A 20,670-nucleotide genomic window follows, 5' to 3' on the forward strand; every position below is an offset into this window, starting at 1 on the left:
AAGTAGCCAATATATACAGTGCACACACAAAAACATAACCACGTGCAAAGAAGACCAATAATAATTGAAGGAAAATACAATTCCAAATCTTCATTTACTCCATGTAGCAAAAGTAATGGCCTTTCAATGAAAGATCCAATAGACCTTTCTTTGTACATGTATTTAACTCTCGCCAATTTCTTACAATCATATCTATATTTCAGCTTTTGATTGTGTTTCTGTTGACTACCTCGGAAAAGAGGAGCTTACAGTGTCTCCTCTATATTTATTTGCAATTTAAAGTGGTTACTCCACCTATGGCGCTCCATACACACCTGATTTCAGCTGTGGTTTGTAGTTTGAATTGAAAAGTAATTGAATGCATTTGTGTATGCAACATTCATTTGTTTTTCAGACTCTCTTGCAAGATGTCGATTAGGATCAAATTCCAGACAATGTCCCCGACACCCTAACCGCTGTGACTAGCTGGTTTCCTTGTTTCCTTTTCAAATGGAGATAACTCATTTCTTGTTAATGGTGAAACAGCTTCTTAAGTGCCTTCAAACCCACTAAATCCAATTATATTCTAATGGATCTGTAAGTTACATCTCATCTGGGGATAAGGAGGGGGGGGGGGGACTTTGATATATCGTATCATAGTGATATGTTGTCTTTTTCTTGCCACACATATTCTTGTGGTACATTAAAATATCAAGCGTTACGTTATTCATCTGACGTCTGAAAATAAAACATGAAGGGAAATTGACAGCTCATTCAGTCAAACTGAAGGATAAGGATTAGGCTATTTGTAATGCAACTTTATAATTTGAAATTTGTTAATGGATATCCAACAAAATAAACATGCAACAGAGATAGAGGAAAATGTGGATACATTTGCTCAAATTCTGCAATTCACTGGCATCATGTTGACAGATCAGGTCATTAAAATTTCTGATTTCTGATTGTTTGATCATAAAGTAGCCTATATTTGAGATAGTTTGAATTAATCCCTTTTCTTTGCATGACACATTGACATTACAGACTTTCATCACTCACACACTCACTCACTCACTCACTCACTCACACACACACAGACACACACAGACACACACACAGACACACACAGACACACACACACACACACACACACACACACACACACACACACACACACACACACACCTATTTGTCACACCTAACAAATAAGCTTTAAAGCCCACTCTTAGGAATGATATATTCCCCAAAAAGAGGCAAGAGAGCAGAAAAGGCCTCAGTCGCCAGAGCGACCATTAGATAAGATGATTTTATTGCTCTGAAAAATTTAAGAAAGAGGCCATAGGAAAGACAGAAACAGACCTTAAAACAGACTTTCCTGCATTCATTTATAGACAAACTGATCTATAAATGAACATGCATCTCAGAACACTGTGTGAATGATTTATTGTCTTGTGTAGTGTCTTTTAATTCTATTATTTCTTTGATACTGTGTACCAACAGTCAATGTAACCTCACCTATACCATGTTTGGTTTCTATAAATTGCTACTTTGAAGATCGAAATGATTGTGTACATGATATGTCGATAGCTGCGCAACATATTAGTATTACAAGAATCTTTCATAGTTTCTTCATCAGCAACCAATTCAGCACATGCAAATGAGCACGCTTAAAACAAAGATCCATAAATCAACATAAATCAATCCACCCTTCTCATTGGTCAAACAAACCCGGAAAGGTGAGGTTTTTCTCAGGCTTTATTAGAGACAAATTCACAGTGATCCGGTCTCTCTTCTTCTGACCTCTACTGCTGGTTCTTCGGGTTAAGGTCTGTGGGGACCGGCAGACCGTGACCACAGCCTGCTATGCCTTCACTCTCCCAACAGAGTAAGACTGTATTTTCTTCAATCCAACTCGGAAGAAAACTGCAACTTTACCATTACTGAATGGGCAACCATCAACTCTTCTGACTTCCTCACTCCTTGGTTGCCCGCATGGCCTCTCTGGCCCACAATCTGCATCTGCATCTGCTTGTGCTCATGGAAAGAGAGAAAACCTTCAACTAGAACGGAGTCAAACAAACCATTCAAGTTCATCAACTTTTCTTCATTCAACGCCGAAGAAATCGGTTGAGACTAATGTAACCATCAAAATCCTTTTCAGGAACTTCACAAAATGCTTCCACTGCAAAGGCCATGCAAGTATACATTTAATGAGGTGCTCTGAAAATGATCAGCTGATGGATATTTTCATTAGTTAAATGGATCTTTTCCATAGTTCAATTTCCTGCTTCCGGTTTCAATCTGTCACTCACCATATTAGCTATGCCTGTATTTATGTGTGTTTAGATTAGTTATGTTTGTGATTAAGTTAATAAAACTTGTGCACAATACGTATTTGGTTCTGATTCTCTACTTGCAACAAGGTTTATTTACGATTTAGATTTTGACTACAGGCTCTTACTGTACAGTAAGAAAGACATTTCCCTCCCCCGGAAATGAATATTTCTGTCACGGCTTGGGTTTTGTTCCTTGTTCCTGTTTCATGTATGTCATGTGATCCCTTGTTCAAGTCATGTGATCCCGCCATGTGTTCTCTTGTCTGATGTGTCATGTTGTTATTGGTTCATTGTTTAATTGTTCACAGGTGTCCCTTGGCTAGTAATTAGTATGTGCATTTAAGCCCTCATGTTTGCCCTGTGTCTTTGTCTAGTATGAATGTTTCTTGTCCAGGTTTCCTGTTGTTGTTTCTGCTTCATGCCTTTGTTTGATGTTTGATTATGTTTTGAAGTAAAGTTGCATTTGGGTTCTCAATCAGCTTGCCTCCAGTGGATTCATTCATTACGATTTCTTAGAATTAATAAACAATTAACACTGAGTGTTCACGGGATGAACAGGTGGGTTGATTGTAATATTACATTTACTACATTGAGTTAATTCAATTAACTGATCCAAATATTCATAATCAATTATAACAAGTTATGATTAATTATTAATATTTCTTTAGAGCTAATTTGCTACCATATATATATACTATATAGACAAGCTATAAACAAAATATTACATTCTAACTGTAAAAAAATATGAAAAATTTACTGAATTGACAGGTAACATCATTGTAACAGTCACAACTAAAAAAAAATGTATTATGCCACAGACTGTACATTATCAGTCTCAATACAATTTTAAATACTCTATTTAGTTTACACAAGATTGCATTGATGCTGGTAGCTAGCTATGTGAGGCCTGCACTGACTTTTTTTTTTTTTTACGAGATGTTCTACAATTTGGATAACCACCAAACCACACAGACACAGGAGTCAGCCAAGTCTGTGAGAGGCAACCAGCCAACATAACCACTCTTTGTCGACTCATGGAATCATTCACCAAAATGTTTGAACTTGTCACCTGCAAATAACCAGTTGTTCCTCTAATCCAAACAATTGAATTAATCCATGACTTCTGGTTTGAGGAGCTATGGAGTGCAGTAGGTCGCTACTTTGGATGCTCCTGCAGTGTTTAACCATATTTTAATTTTAATTTCCACCACCCAGTGTAAACGTGTTGTTTAACTAATACAAGCAATCCAAAGCTCCAGGCCCTGATGGCTTCCCTACATATTTGTTAAAGAAATTTCAAGATAAATTGACCCCTTTACACTTATCAGTTTATGCAGAGTCTCTTGAGCGTGGCTCAATGCCGAAGACAATTTCTCAAGCCTCCATAATATTACTCCTAAACAAGGATAAAGATCACACTTCTTGCAGTTCCTACAGGCCTTTTTCACTGAAGAATGTTAATGCTAAGATAGTGGCAAAAGTGTTGGCTCTCCGTTTTGACAAGTTACTTCCATGACGTAGGGCAGTGAGAGCTGTGCATGTAAACCTGAAACCTCAAATCTCAAGAGGCGCTTTAGACTGACACTGGAGACTGCAGGCTTTATCTTCCTTATTAGGCGGTTCCAACTATAGGGGCTACAAGAGCAAACAGGTTTTATTTAAGGGAGACGGCTGTTTTTTAATATTTGTTTTCTCTAATCACAATCTCATTATAATTTACTCCAAACATTCTTCTATTGTCCTCGCAGGAGGTAATTGCTCTCGATGCGTAAAAAAGCATTTGATCAAGTTGAGTGGCTGTATCTTTTTTGCTGTACTTGAAAAATGTGGGTTTGGGAATGCTTTTATTTGATGGATTCGTCCTTTATATGCTAAACCCCCCAGGCAAGTGTACACACTAATGACACATTCAGAATACTTCAGAATTGAGGTGTGGATCACGTCAGGCATGTCCACTCTCCCTTTTGCTATTTGCTTTGCCATTGAGCCTCTGCCTATTGCCTTACGGCCCTCCTTGTTATTTAAAGTAATATATTGTTCTGAATTTGAAATGAAATGATCCCTTTACGCCGATGATTTGCTGTTATACGTTTGTAATCCGATCACAGCTACTCTCTCAATTATGTTGAATAAATTTGGCTCTTTTTCCGGTTATAAAATAAACTTTCAAAAGAGTGAGTGTTACCCCATTAAACGAATGCTCTGCGACTTAAAAATTCTGATGTCCCATTTAGGCTGAGTAGGTCTGGTTTAAATATCTTAGGATTAATGTCACTTAGATCTCTATCATCTATCTTTTCTGCCAATTATACCTGCTTGCTATGGCTCAAACTAAATCTTTCAAAGGTGGTGTAATCTTCCCTGATCCTTATTTGGAAGAATTAACATAGTGAAGATTAATATCCTTCCTAAATTTCTCTGTTTATTTGAATCTATTCCTTTGTTTTTGCCTTTGTTTTGTTTTTTAAGTCTATTGAACAAATTGTTGCTCCTTTTCTGTGGAATGGTAAAGTGCCTAGGATTCATAAAGTATTACTCCAAAATTGTAAACCTATAGTGGTGGGTTCTGTTTATCTAACTTTAAAGGCTATTTTTGGTCAGCTAATATTCATAAGAATATTCGTCAAAAGCTCCCTGGTGTAGATTGGAGGCAAATTCATGTCTTGCCTATTAACCTCTCCAGATTTACAGATATTTTTTTCGACTTTTAAGATATGGTTTCAATTTAGGAGATATTTTAAGTTTATCACCTTTACTCTACACTCTTTAATGCCATTATTTATGAATCACTCGTTTCCCGCATGAATCATTGACCCTGTTTCTCTGGTGTGGTGCAATAACGGACTGAGGTATTTTAAAGACCTACAAATTGTTTCCTTATGCAGTTACGCAAAGCTGTCCTCTGAATTTGAGCTGCCACCTCTTCCGCTATTTTCCAAACAGGAACTGTTCTGTTTCTTTACTTCCAAACTTTCCTTGTTTACCACCGCCCAAGCTGGTATGGTAGGATTTTCTTGTGATTAAAGGATTAGTTCAGAATTAAAATTTAATGATAATTGAATCATGTCTTTCAATAATGAAAATAAATTAAATTTTTTGAGGAAAACATTCCAGGATTTTTCTCCACATAGTGGACTTCAATGGGGTCTAACGGTTTGAAGGTCCAAATCTCAGTTTCAATGCCGCTTCAAAGAGCTCTACACGATCCCAGTCGAGGAATAAGGGTCTTATCTAGCCATACCATCGGTCAGTTAAAAAAAACAAAAACATTTGCATATTTTTAAACCACAAATGCTCGTCTCACTAGCTCTGCGATGCGCCACACATTATGTAATCATGTTGAAAGGTCACAAGGTTACCTTTAAATGTTTCGCTTTTGTATATGTTAACCTTCTGCCTGTACAAGTTGTGTTATTTTTGTTATAGTAAATGTTTGAATCGGAGCCTTTTGACTCAGCCTTCTTCTAGCTAGTGCAAGAAGAGCATTTGTGGTAAAAAAGTATATGAATGTTGTAACGAGGTTAGATGTTGCGGGAAGTAGCTGGGAACTGGCGAACATTTAAAGACTTTAATAAATAAATAAACGCATACAAAAAATCAAATAAAATCCAGAACTGGCCTCTCTCGATCTCCACTGTCGTCGCTCCTCCGTGAGAGATACGAGACCGGTGCGTCGCGCAGGTGTACCTCATTATCAATCACGCCACCGCTCATCCTGCTCGCCACAAATGTTTATTTATTTTTTAGAAAATGACGTTTGGCTAGATAAGATCCTTATTTCCCGGCTGGGATCGTGTAGAGCTCTTTGAATCTGCATTGAAACTGTAATTTGGGCCTTCAACCAGTTGGTTCCCGTTGAAGTCCACTGTATGGAGAAAAATCCTGGAATGTTTTCCTCAAAAACCTTAATTTATTTTCGACTGAAGGAAGAAAGACATGAATATCTGACATCGGGGTAAGTAAATGATTAGAAATTTTCAATTCTGAAGTGAACTAGTCCTTTAATACAGGTAAAAAAAAAAAAGGCACTTATTTCCAGGATTTATTGTCAGCTTATTGATTTAGAGGAATGCACTTTTGCTAAGACTAAAAGTGCCTGGGAACACGAGTGGTGAATTCACACAAGCTCAATATGAGTTCGGCTTTGGCTCATACTGTTTAAAATATTTCATAGGGTTCATTACTCCAAACCTCGGCTCTCTAAAAGTTATTCCAACGTTGATGGCAGTTGTTATAGATATCACGTCACGTCACATAATCTGAGTCATATGTTTGTTTTCCTGTCCAATGCTTCATAACAATTGGAACAACTATTTTAAAAATCAAGGTTGATGTGTGCCCTACTACTGCAATTTTTGGGGTTCCCAGAGTTGTACAGCAGATTTTCAACACAGCATTGTGTTATACAGTATTCAAACAAATGTGTTCAAAAAGGAAAGTTTCGACGAAAACAAAACAACTCTCGAGTTTCATCCGTTTTGCCCAGACCTTACAGACCTTATCTTTATTCATCTAGAACTTCTCCCACTCACATCCTGCCTCTCCTCCACTTTCTCTCTCACAGGGAGCGGTGGAGAGCTTGCGTAAGGAGCTGTGAGAGGGACAGACTATATGATTAGTCAGTTCTTGAGAATAATGGTTGGTCTGATGGTGCACTTCCAAGCGAATAAAAAAGAAAAGAGTCGCCGCAAACAGTAGTCCTTTATTAGCCTGGGAACACAAACCGTGAATGTGAAGAGATGTTGTGGCGCTGCCCAGTGATGGTGCTCTGCTAGGGCTAATTTTGTTTGTAGTCTGAAAAATGAATTCTGGGTCAAACAGAGAAGGAAGATATAAAACTGCAGTATCTTGGGTTGAAGAAACTGCCTCAAGGTCAATCAGATAGGAAGCTGTCCAACAATTCAAATGGCAGCAAAATAACTACTCTTTCGCAGGAAACGAAACTACTCCCTGTGTGAGGATTGGATTTCTGAATGGATTCAGATCAAGGACAGTGGCTGTGCTTAGTTTGCCTCAGTCAAACATATAAAAGACACTTTATTAATTTATGATGAATTAAGCATACTGATACATGATTTCAGTGTTTTGTTCCCACATGGTTAAACCTCTCAACGAGTGTGCAGTCCTTGACATTGCACATTCCTTGGACTATTTCCTGTTTTTGCTGTTCCATGTGACCAGATGTTTTGGGAAAAACACATATTAAGTTTCAGATGCATTCCTGTGCTCTCATTACGTCACACTGTACATTTCTTTTTGTAATTTTACATAAAAAATGTGAAAAACGCCACAGTAAAAACCTGTTAATTGGTTAACTGCAATACTTTAAACGGTAAAAGGACATTCCCAGAAGTGTCTGTGTGACTCGTCACATGATTATATTTTATTGAAATAGTTTTGTTTCTTTTTGTTATCGTTAATGTCAATTTTGGTGTTTTGTTTGCACCATCTATGTATGAGTACTTGCCATGTTTTATGGACAGGATGTTAGTATTTTAAGGTAAAAAGCAGATTGTGATAGTTCCAGTATAGATTGGTATTATTATATCACTTAAAACATATAGTTATAAAATACACAGGCAACTGTATGCCATCTTGTTAGACCAGAAACATTTATGTGTGTGTCTTGATTTTAAAGTGACCATGTTATGCTTTTTTAAATATTACCTGTCATGCAGTGTTTTAAAGTGCACGTCTACATGACTAATAAAGTTATTGTTTCTAAAAGAAAGAATCGATTCTGAACTGCAGAAACGAGTCATCTGTAATTCCATTCTCACTTCCTGTTACAAACCCAAGTAACAATGTAACACATTTGCATAAGGCCAGTCTAAGGTCTTCATTGGCTGCCAGTGAACAACGTCTATGACCCTCAAACACTGCAGTTATAGTTGAGCCTGGAAGAGTTTGGTTCGTGTTGTTCATGTCGAGAAGACATGCTTTCAGCGCTGAGATCCACTTTGATGCACTTCAGGACAAGGAATTGTGCTGGAATGGATATGGCAAAACCAACGCCACCCTTCATATGTCCATCACGTGTTGAGGCAGATCCAGAGCTGAAATTCAGATATTGTAATGGGCATTTGGTTTCCGACACACGCTGTACACTGAAAAAATGGCAATAGGCAGATTGTTCAATTTGGAAAAATGCATTTCAGATTTCCTTCATGATTATTTTTTGTTTCTCATCTAAACATATTTTAGTCTTGTGCACTTCATGTTTGTTTAACAAACACAAATTATGTATCTTTTACATATATAAACCATGTTTATTTAACAAACATAAATTATCTTTAACATATATGAATCATGTTTTTTTTAACAAACATGAATTATGTACACTACCGTTCAAATGTTTGGGGTCGGTAAGATTTTTTATGTTTTTAAAAGAAGTCACTAATGCTCACCAAGGCTGCATTTATTTGATAAAAAATACAAAACAAACACAGTAATATTGTGAAATATTACTTCAATGTAAAACAGCTGTTTTCTATTGTGAATATATAGTAAAGTGTAATTTATTTCCGTGATCAAAACTGAATTTTCAGCATCATTACTCCAATCTTCAGTGTCACATGATCATTCAGAAATCATTCTAATATGATTATTTGATGCTCAAGAAACATTTCTTATCACAGTTTTTATCACAGACTATTATCACAGTTGAAAACAGTTGTGCTGCTTCATATTTCAGGATTCTTTGAAAGTTCAAGAGAAAAGCATTTAATTAAAAAATAAATATTTTGCATTATTATAAATGTCTTTACTGTCACTTTTGATCAATTTAATGCGTCCTTTCTGAAGAAAAGTATTAATTTCTTTTAAAAAAAAATCGTATTGACCCCAGACTGAACGGTAGCGTAGCTTTAACATGTATAAATCATGTTGCGTAAACCTAACTTTAATATGTGCAACCGATGTACATATTTTTAAATGTTAATCCAACAGGTTTTTTTTCTTTTTCAGTGTAAGCAGTCGACCAATCACAACAGACTGGGCCGTCCGACCAATCAGAGCAGAGTAGGCTCTCAGAAAGGAGGGGTTTAGAGAGACTAAATCTTCGAACAAACTGTTTTCAGACTCTTTGAGAAATGAGGTGATGTGCAATGTATATTGTGAGAAAATGTAAGTGTTTTTTGACCTTGGATACATGGAAACCTGTTGTAGGAGACTGCAAAATAACTTATGTAGGAACCTTTACATAAGCAAAAATTGATGACAGGCAGTTGAATTATTAGAAAATAAAGCAAACCCGAGGCGGTAATGTGAGAATTACCTGAATATGTGTTGTGTTCGCGTCTCTAATAGAAACTGTACGTTTTTCCACTTCAAGAACAGCGCTGTTATTACCTTGCTAGTGAGAGCTTCATGTAGCTTTTAAGTTGCTAAACTTTTTTACTGATCAAATCTTCAGAGGTGCGCTGACAACACGTTTCTGTGCAAGTGTGCATTTGAGTGGGAAAGAGAGTGTGTGCTTTCAGTAGATAATGAATGTTTTGTGGCCAATGGTTTACTATATTTATTTGCTTGGTCAGTGTTGTTGCGGGGTTTGGTTGTTGTACAAAAGCACAATAGGGGAACTTTAAAGGGACAGTTTTTTTTTTCAAAAACACAAAAGAAGATATTTTGCAGAATGTTGGTAATCAAACAGTTGACGGTAGCCATTGAATGCTATGGAAAAGGAAAAAATACTATGGAAGTCAATGGCTACCGTCAACTCTCAGGTTTCCAACATTCTTCAAAATATCTTATTTTGTGTTCAACAGAAGAAAGAAATTCATACAGGTTTGGAACAACTTGAGGGTGAGTAAATGATGACAAAATTAAATTTTTTGGGTCGACTATACCTTTAAGTCCTTTCGGTATAAACAATGTCCTGCAGAGAAGACATTGAAGGAAAGACTTTAAAAACAAAGTTTTGAATGAAGCTAAAGTCAACTGTAGTTTGACAAAAGACCTTACTAAACCCATGGGAGTTAATCCAAATAATCCAAGAATAAGCAGAATAATCTACAATCAAATGTCACCAAAAGAAAGTAAACATTTTCACAATGCTAGTAAAAGTACAGTAGGCCTCTAGGGTTTGGGAAAAGCCTACGATATAATTCACTTCATATGTTTGAACTTTGCATTTACTGAACCACATTTCCACTGGAGCGAGTCAAACATGACGTGTACAATCTGTGAATTGTTGCCAGCGCAAACCTCAGTGCATGCAAGGTTTAGGGTTCATAACTTCATGCTATGGGAACGGAAAAAAATTCAAAGCATTTTTGAATTACCATATGCAAATTTTTTATTATTTGCATTTTGTGAACACCATCTGTATGTGGAAATAGCACTTCCGCAAAGGAATATGATAACTTTGAATATGTTTTGTAGGAATGTAAACATATAGATGGTGTCACAACAAAAGTTGTTGTGTGTGTAGGGGAGGGAATCCACACTTCACCCTGTAAGCATCATCTTTTTTGTATCAGTAATATCAGTAAGCAAATGCACACAAATATAAACATGCCAGAACAGGTTTTTACTTCACCATTTTATTCCTGAAAAGAACTAATACAAAATAAACTGATTGCAAACTAAAAGAATAAACGGATTTGTACAACAATTTATTAATGCAGTAAGAATGCTTTTTTAAAGATATCTTGTTTTTATTATAAAATTGCAGTACATAATCTCTATGTCTATGCTGTGTCTATGTATTGCAGTTTGTAATCTACAGAACAGTATTAAAAGAACTCTCTTCTTAAAAGAAAAGTCACAGAATATAAGAGTTGTGGAACATGTTAAGACAACTTATAAAAGAGGCAGTCATGCATACAATAATTAAAGACTTTGCCCTTTACATCTCAACACTAGGTAGAGGGCACCGGTATTCGACTCCTGTATGAATTTTTGCCCATACTACCAGAACTCACAGCAAAACTGATCTCTAACTATGCATAATCTGTTGGGTGACCACAGTGCTAGTTCCAGAACGAGCACGAGTCTTGATTTCTCGAGACATCTGACACCAGGCACAAGGATAACAGAAGCAAAGTGTGCAAAAGTCATCGCAGCACGAACCCTGAGGAAGAAACAAAGAGTTACAATAATACAAATGAATTCATCATTGTGAAATCCTCATTGGCTCGACAAACTGTTGTATTTTCTATTGAAACGGAAAATTAGGGTGGAGCATATATGGGAGTGTCCCATTTCAGCCAATAGTACAATAGTCCCAGACATTGAACACGAATTGAGAGTCGGACGCAGGGAATCATTCTACAGAGTAGAGATGCGTGGATCAGCTCTAACGTCACCCGAATCTGCTGTTAAAAATAAATCATCCACCCGAACCTATAAATTTCTCCGATTTAGATATCCGCACCCAATCGTCACATTACAGTTATTCTAATTCTCAGTGTTAAGAGTGATATGGTTTCATATTACCCTGAAGAAGGCTGATATTAAATGAACATTTATTTTAAGTATAAATTCTTCTTTGGCAAAATTGCATTTCCTTAATAGCTCAAACAGAGACTTTACTTTCTTCTTCTTAAATTGAAAAGTCACTTGTCTAAGCAAAAGCAGGATAAAGGGCCTTTCCAAATACACACTTGCAGTCTTGGCCACTTGAGAGCGCGTGCACCCAATAGGAAGTAATTGCGCAAGACTGTCCCATGTCTAATAAATGTCAAAGTGCAGTGCCCTGAACGCACACTATATCTTGAATACCGCATCGGAGGGTTATTCAAGGCGAAGCGTATCCCATCATGCCATTAGGTTCGGGAAATCGCATGCTCCGAAATCGCGAGATATTATATGTATATGTAGGTATTATATTTAATTTGGTAGCAAAACAAATTGTTAAAGTGTCTTTTTATTGGTACAAAGATGAGTAGGCTGCTTTTTAAATTATTTTTATGCTTTTTACATAAAAATGTGTCTTCTGTTACATAGGGACAACTGACCAGACATTTAAAAATGTATTTTAAAATGCAAAGTATTGAAAATCAATTGCATTTCGGCAACACTGCAAATGTTTCAATGTAATCAAAATTAGAATCCGAATCAATTAGGTGATCAATCACCTTTTATGCCTACACGTGGGCCAAACACAGGAAATACGTCATGGAAGTAGACAAAGTGTCAAGTGCAAAGACCACAAGTGTGAGTATTTGGAAAGCCCCAAAGGCTTTATTGGTTTATTGTCATATACAACACTTCAAAGCTGTTACACATCACAAACCAGCACTTAATAGGTCCTGGTTAACTACTAACTAAAACTCTCCCACACAGTATTTTTCTTTCTTTCATTCCTTTTGTTTTTTTAATCATCCATTTTGAAATTTCTCTCTGATCTGTTTTGCCTCCATTGCTGCCGAAAAGTGCAGTAAATGAGTTTTGAAAAACACTGTTGACATTTGAAACCTTTCCAAACAAACACACAGCCCTCCCTTCATTGTTCTGCACCCAAAATATACACTCAATGTAAGAGTGGATGTCTCTTTATCATAGCTGAAGCGATTCAAGCGAAGCAAAATAAAGTTTTTTGAAAAATAAAGCAAATATGGCGTTACAAATGGAGCAGAAACTCAACTTCAGCGTCCGCCGGACAGGTCTCTCTAACGCTGGAAAGCTTTTCTAACTTTTTTAATTAACGCAGGTCCTTAAGTCATAACTAGGGATGCACCGATACCACTTTTTTTCATACCAAGTACAAGTACTTACATTTGGGTAATTGTCGATACCAAGTACCAATATGAGTACTTAATAATACCATTACAGTTCTTCTAACAATGTTTTATTTTCACCAGATGTATTTCACTCTCTGACTGTAACAAAGTAAATAGGCCTATACAACTTGTATAATCAAATTGCTTGTGTTAAAGGAGCTATTTTCCACACCTCTTGACAATTTAGCAGAGTATAGTTTGCAGTCTGCTCTACTTTTATCATCATCGGTTATTTGAAAATATCTCCAAATGTCTCCGCATGCGGTTTGGCGCGCTCGTTTTTCCAGGCGCGCCTATGTTCATGGTTGCATAGCAACGACAGACGCCACGGGAGCGCAAGCGCTTGTGGAAAGAAGGAGAAACATTTTACGGAAACGGTGCGGGCGCACTCTAGATGCGTTTTTAGACGCGATATGTGAACGGCACCTTAAAGTGGTATCGGGTGAGGTTGCATCGGGTACGAGTACGAGAACATGAGCAGAGTATCCGACCGACACCCAAGAACTGGTATCGGTATCGGTGCAACACTAGTCATAATCCCTCTTTTCCAGGGCTATTTCTCTGAGCTTTCCTCTTTTGTAATGTCTCTCTGCCATTTCTCTTTCTACAGTCATTTCTTCAAATCTCCCTCTTGCTCACTCTCTCCTCCCCCATAATGTGTGTCCACAAGTGCAACTGCATAGGAGTCTGCAGATTAGTGCATGAAGAAAAATTTATATTTCCATCATTATGATGGAAAATACTAGCCTGGATGCCAGCCCGAACCCCGCCCACAACATTTTTAGGTCGGGAAGTTCGGTCTGGACTCGATCTGTTCAGGAGTTATTATGCCCGAACAAAAATTGTTCGGACCAATCAAATTGTCAGGGCGGGCTTTATACGATGATTGACAGATGAGCAACGGTAACGTAACCATCCACGTCACCAAAGAGCGCTTGGGTTGAATTCGTTTAGAACAAAGAATGGCTGGCGCTGGAGAATTTATGTGTAGATTCAGCCATCGCGTCTGTTATAGAAGATGTAGAAAGTGCATTCATTTTAAAAGAGGAACAGAGAACCGCGATCAAGGCATTTGTCGATCGGAAAGATGTTTTTGCCGTCCTTCCTACGGGATTCGGTCTATCCAATTGGCATTGCAGAGGCAGTTTTTTTCCCCCCTATTTTTAGTTAAAGCTTTTTAAAGGTGCTCTAGGCATATATTATACTCTACCCGGCCAAAAAAAAGTCGCTGTTTGGATTTAAATAGGCAAATGCTTAAGAGTTTATAATTGGATCATTATTGCTGTGATTATTATGTTTCTAGCATGTTATATGTTTGGCAACAGTTCTTCTAACTCTAATTGATGAAGTGTGTAGCTTTTCATTTCTTAAACCACTATGAAGGAAGACTCATCATGGCCATATTCCAGTATGACAATGTCAAAATCAGGCTCAAATTGTGAAATAAAGTTTCATTATCATACATATAATCATTTTCACACATGACTTGGCTCCTCTGAGTCCAGACCTTAAACTCAGTGAAAGTCTTTGGGATGTGCTGGAGGAGACTTTACAGAGTGCTGGACTCTTGCATTGTCAATACAAGATCTCGACAACAAATTGATGCGCCTCTTGATGGAAATAAATGTTGTGATATCATTTCCATCAAGAGATGTATGCATTATTTTTGGATAAGATCTGTTCAATGACCAGTTATTTCGATACACAAATATAGGATTCACAAGAAGCTACACACTCAACATAGCTATATATGTATTGTGAAGTAAGTCAAAGTTCAGATGGATCTGCTTTTCCTGATGGAGGTATGGTTTCATATGGTTTGATATAGTCAATCATTAATAAAGGTTTATGGTGCCTCTGACAGAGACGCGATACTTAAGTGGGTTTATTGTATTTACACACTTCATTAACATCTGTTCCTCAGTTCTCTATTACAACCGAAAGTGGTAAACTGCATCAGACAATTGAGGAAACGAAAATTACAAGCAGACCTATTGCTGAACACTGTAGCAATTGGAATAAAATATGAAAATGGTCCTTGACATGTTGTCCCAAATCTGTATGACTTTCTTTTTACACGAAACAAAAAAGAAGTGTTTATTATATTATGAAAAATGTTCATGAAAGTTTTGGACCAAGGTTGTTCTCCATTCACATTAAATTAACAAAAAATTTCTTTAAATTATCTTGTTTTTCCTTGCGTTTCACAGATTACAATCTGCTGAACAGTATTCAACTCTATAACATAAAATTGCAAGAATTAATTTTGAACTGAACAAAAACATACATTTTAACATTATTAAACTTTACTTTTAGATGAATTAGTTACTTCTGATGTAACTGCATTAAATACTTCAAATAGAACATTTCTATATAAAACAAATGGATTTTACATAGAAATTTAAAGAATAATAATGCTAAAATGTATGTTTTTAATGTAACCTTCACCCTTTAAATACTTTGTTCAGTTCAAGAATAATTTACGCAATTTTATATAATCCATTTGAAAGAATTAAGCAAGCAGAATCATGTATTGTATTGTATCTATCCTTCTATTGTTTAACTGGTTGAGGTTTATATGGGATTATAGAGTAATTATTACAGTTTTCAATTTAACAATATTGAAAATGTAATAAGTAGCTAGTAATTAATTACTAACTAATTAATTATACACGTCATAAACACCATACACGGAACAACGTGAGGGTGAGTAAATGTGTTTCCATGTCGATTAACCACTCTCCCTTGTTATCTTGTTAGCCTTGTTATATGGATGTTATGTTTCGGTGCACTCATTCTGTTCCCAAAGGGGTTATTCCAGAAAGCAGTCTACGTGACATACGTACGTTTAAGGGTAAGAAAGCGGATTACATCGACTTTCAGTTCCAAAAAAACGGAGGTAACTTTCAGGGTAAATAGCCATAGCAACTTACTCTCTGAACATAACCTGATCCGAAGCAGCTCAATTAAAAAAAAGAAAAAAAGAAAGATATATCTTACCTTTCAAGCAATGTGGAAGCAAAATGACTAAACATAAAAATTAAACTTTTACAGCCATGTTATCTTTGCAAGCACAAACTGTTATTTAGTCTTTTCTATTTAGTTCAGGCTCTAGTGGGCGTGACAGATTGCACATAATATTATATATATAGTTATATCGATAAATAAAGAATTATCAAAACAAGGTAATGTTTATTTTATTTGAATACATATATATATATGTATATATATAATCATCTCACACATCGTTTATCTGCGTTCATTTTTTTTGCAACAGGACATTTTCTACGCTATAAAGTATTTCGATAATTTACAAAAATCTATGATATATCTTACCTTTCAAGCAACGTGGAAGTAAAATGACTAAACATAAAAAAAACATTTACACACATGTTATCTTTGCAAGCACAAACTGTTATTTAGTCTAATCAGTCTTTCTTTTTATTATATAATTAGCATCATACAACGATATCATTCTTATTCACTGTGATTAAAGATTATTAAACTAAATGACTGAAAAAATATTGTAAAAATTACTCAACCAACAAAATTGGTGGTGATATGCAATAAGTATGTAAATCAGCATTTAACAAAAGAAGAAGATAGAAGTAGCATGGCGGGCTTTTTCTTAGCGCCTGTTTCCATGGTGACTCGACGATTCGCTGCTCTGTTGAGAATGTCTGGTGTGTTAACCGTTAACATACTCTGAGTTGATTGAACTTACTCCCGGACGTGTTTTTGGAACCAGCATAGCTCGAGTTAGCAAGGTTTGAGTTAATCAACCAAGAGTTCAGGGTATGTTTGACGGTAAGATAACCTTGCTTTCTGGAATACCCCCCTGGTTCTCTGTGTTGGATTTGTTATGTTTATTTGATCATTAAACTCACTGCATTTTAAACCAGCTCTTCTTTGTTTTTGAGTTCACCCCACTTAGCAATATAGCAAAAGTATATTTGGTTTCAATGTTGATAGCAGAAACAATTACTTCCTCAGAATACACAGCTATTTTTACTATTTGTATCACAGACTGTGAGTGCACTCACCAGACAAACAAACAGGAAGCTGTAAGCGGTTAACAAATCTTCTCATCTCTTCTGTGAAAGCTTTAGCAACATCCTAATAGACTTTCCTCTAGAGATCATCTGCCGCACATGTGTGCGCCTGTGTGTGTGTTTGTGTGAACTCACATGGATACCGTACTGGTCTCTCATCTTCTGGCGGAGACAGCAGGACACAACCATGCAGCAATCCAGCAATGGCATGCAGAAACACCAACCAAACTGGGAGACCGTCTGACACTGCATACATGGGAAACACCACAGGGCACAGCAACCTGAAACACACACACACAAACGGGTTGATTTTAGAGCTGGGCATGCACTAAAGCACTAGTTACAATCCACATCTCTATCCGAAGCTGAGGTTGAAAAGGTAGCGCTGCATTTTTGCCACTATAAACAAGAACAGAAACCACAAATGCAGTGATTGAGAAGAAAACTTTGCACTAAAGTCAACTACATAATCTCATAAAGTAGGCCTACATTAAGACTGTTCCATCTTTTTTTAATTAGTGCTTTGTGGGAGCAAGGCCTGATTTTCCGGACATTATTATGCAACATCAAAACAGTATCAGATTGAATTGCACATACAAACAAGCTGATGGGAAAAGGGAACTGAGAGTTCATGGTTCAGTAGTTGACTTACAAGTGCTCATATCGGAACAGCAGTCACAGACGCCTGTAGTCCAGGTCCCAGAGGAGACATGCTGGGTTGTCACAACCGTAGTAGTTGCATGTGCCATGACTGCTATGAAAGAATGGAAGGTGATAGAGAGATAGATAAGGATAACGATAACGTGGTACATGAACGTGGTAAAAAGATTGTAATGTGTCACGCTTTCTTCCCTAGAAATGTGTTACACTTTATTCTCTAGAAAATTAAACTATAGGGTGAATTCAGATTGATTGGGACACGGTTTCCAAAAAAAAAGTGTCCAATATCCTGAATTCACTATTCATGTTTAAAGTACAGAGACAGCTTTTTGCTAAAAAAAAAAAAAAAGAGGGTGGTGGTCTCTCATTACACTTATTTCTTTCAAAGTCCGTGTTTCCTGTTAAACTGAGTCAGTTATAAACTCCCTTAAAAGTTTTAATGATTTGCAGGTGAAAGTGAACTTATTAACCGTTCCTTTTCCATGAATGGAAAGAAAAGCTAAGTTGAGAATCTGACCGATAAAATACAGAACTTTCTGAAAATGTATAGGATATATTCTCATTTTACAAGCTGGTTATAATGAGATCAGTTTTTAGATTGTGTGCTTATTGTGAAGGTAAAGTTTTTTGAATAAACAACATGTGAGCATGATCTGAAAATGAATAGGATATATTCTCGTTTTAGAAGCTGGCTATAATGAGATCAGCTTTTAGATTGTGAGCTCGTTGTGAAAGTAAAGTTTTCTGATTAAGCAACATGTGAGCATGAAATAGAAGATCTCATTCCGCATTTAGCACGCGATCATTTGAAGAAACAAACTCTTATTGCGGAGTTATTCGATAAACACGTTTAATTGTTGAAGAAAAAAAATCTAAAATAGCATTAAACATTCGATATATTAGTAACAAAAAAGTGCCATCTACCTTGCTTTCAGTCTGGAGAAGTGTAGCGCTGGGGGTCTTCAGGAAAATGAAACCTAAGGGCAGTTAACCAAATGAGAGCAACACTGAGTGATGATCGTTTTCTGCTTACCACAGAAAGGCGTAACGTTAGGCTATCGATTGTAATACATTTCTGTTAGGTAGTAATTCTGTGGAATGAGATTTCGCTCGAGGCATTTAATATATCAACACTGTTACACAGCTTATGATGATAGTTATGATGAACAGTTTGTTTAAAATTATTTTATTTGTGATTTCACCATGTTGCCTACATTGTACAACATGTTCTTAAAGGGATAGTTCACCCAAAAATTTAAATTCTGTCATCATTTACTCACACTCAACATGTTCTAAACCTGTATGAGTTTCTTTGTTCTGTTGAACACACACACAAAAAAAGATGAATGACCGTTTAGAATGTTGGTAACCAAACCATGTCTGGTCCCCACTGACTTCCATATTTTTTTATAGTATATTTATATATATATATATTTTTCATATATGGAAGTTAATGAGTACCAGCAACGGTTTGGTTACCAACATTCTTCAAAATATCTTTTTTTATGTGTTCAACAGAACAAAGAAACTCCAATCAACAAATCAGATTTGAGCCACAAGTTTGGTGTTTATGTGAAGTTTAGGCTAAAAACCAGGGTTTCTACATAAGTGTTATTCACATTTCATTTCCCTCTGATTCTAGGGATATCTTATGGGTAGGGATTGGTCTAGGAGTGGGTAGGAATAGGGAGTGTAACCGGAGGAGGCAGGTGCGCTAACAAGGAACCTGTTTGGTGTTGTGACACGGATGGGTATGAATGTAACTAGCCAGTAAAAGCTGTAGGCCTACATGTAAACCTCACACCACTGGCCTTAAGTGATATGCTAGCGGCTGTGACCTTTAGCGTCCCTGTTAGCTTGCCCCACGCCAGAAACCTTAAAATCCCGCTCGGGTTGTGTCGTGTAGGACTGGCTACACCAGGACTAAATTTTCGGACGGAGATGTTGTTCTCAGCAAAATATTGCAAAATTGAGGTGACCATATTTTATTACTGAAATGAATCCAATAAATGTGTAATATTGATATTTACAGTTTGCGTTTGTCATACTTTTCAGGAAAATTTGACTGACTGACTGACTGACTGAAGGAAATCTCTGTATAAATCGTGTCGCCTGCGTCACACAGCAGCGCGAGCTTCACTCACCTCGTGGTTTTACTAAAATAGATTAGATTAAATAATCAACTATCACAAGTCTCAGAAAATCAGAGAAGGAAGGAAGGGCTAAACATCAAAGGCGAGGCGGACTAGTGATCAAACATGAGGGAAAAGGTTTAGCCCACATGATTCCAATCCAAATCTTCTCTCTGTCCAGTTGATTGCTCGTCCTCTGTGTACAATACAAAAGGCCAAAAATTGAAATAACTTATGTTATTTATATATATATATATTTCATTTGATGGGTGTAGCCTAGTGATAGCCTAGTGCAAGTAAAAATCACATCACATCAATCACAGTCAAAACTTCATATTAAAAACAATAAGTCACACCTACAAAATACATTAAAACCACTAGAAGACCATGCAACGTTCCTCTGGTTCACTCATTATTCTCTCTGATTATGTGCTTAGGCTTATATAGCTACTACACCTGACACCTTTCATCAGCAGTGGGACAATAAAAACAAACGAGTGATACCGAGATAAATGGGAGCAGTTGCTTTTATTCTCTTTCATGAGAAGGGCCACCAAAAATATAATTTCCTCTTGCTCTATTCTTCTCCACACACAGACTTTGTGGTGTTTTAAACCAAGACCACTGTGGCCCCTGTTGCAGAACTATTACCACCACGTGTGTGTGTGAGTGTGTGTGTGTGTGTGTGTGTGTGTGTGTGTGTGTGTGTGTGTGTGTGTGTGTAGTATGTTGGAGGGATTTTTCCACCTAAAAAATACAAGCAATAACAAATAAGCATACAGGCAAAAAT

General features: G+C 36.7%; 1 protein-coding gene across 2 annotated transcripts; it reads right to left on the reverse strand.

Moving 5' to 3' along the window:
* Positions 1–10,839: 10,839 nt before the first annotated feature.
* Positions 10,840–18,749, reverse strand: ponzr1 (plac8 onzin related protein 1). Of its 2 annotated transcripts, none has more exons than XM_077227669.1 (4): positions 18,673–18,749; positions 17,741–17,842; positions 17,224–17,369; positions 10,840–11,385 (listed from the first exon to the last, which is right to left on the reverse strand). In XM_077227669.1, exons 2-4 carry the CDS (start codon positions 17,835–17,837, stop codon positions 11,251–11,253), a joined length of 378 nt encoding a protein of 125 aa, XP_077083784.1. In that variant the 5' UTR covers positions 17,838–17,842; positions 18,673–18,749; the 3' UTR covers positions 10,840–11,250. The 2 variants fall into 2 exon arrangements, with proteins under 2 accessions (XP_077083784.1, XP_077083785.1); XM_077227670.1 differs by having other exon boundaries at positions 17,741–17,839; positions 18,673–18,743.
* Between the last annotated feature and the right edge of the window lie 1,921 nt (positions 18,750–20,670).

Source organism: Siphateles boraxobius, unplaced genomic scaffold (genome assembly GCF_051911475.1).
Source record: "Siphateles boraxobius isolate OS27281-9 unplaced genomic scaffold, OSU_SipBor_1 130, whole genome shotgun sequence".
Taxonomy (NCBI): domain Eukaryota; kingdom Metazoa; phylum Chordata; class Actinopteri; order Cypriniformes; family Leuciscidae; genus Siphateles; species Siphateles boraxobius.

Coding starts and splice junctions, on each gene's coding strand:
- ponzr1 (XM_077227669.1), bottom strand. CDS start 17,837: ATGGCACATGCAACTACTACGGTTGTGACAACCCAGCATGTCTCCTCT. Junction 17,370..17,740: donor CTGTTCCGATATGAGCACTT/GTAAGTCAACTA, acceptor TGTGTGTTTCAG/GTTGCTGTGCCCTGTGGTGT. Junction 11,386..17,223: donor GAGACCAGTACGGTATCCAT/GTGAGTTCACAC, acceptor TTTCTTCCTCAG/GGTTCGTGCTGCGATGACTT.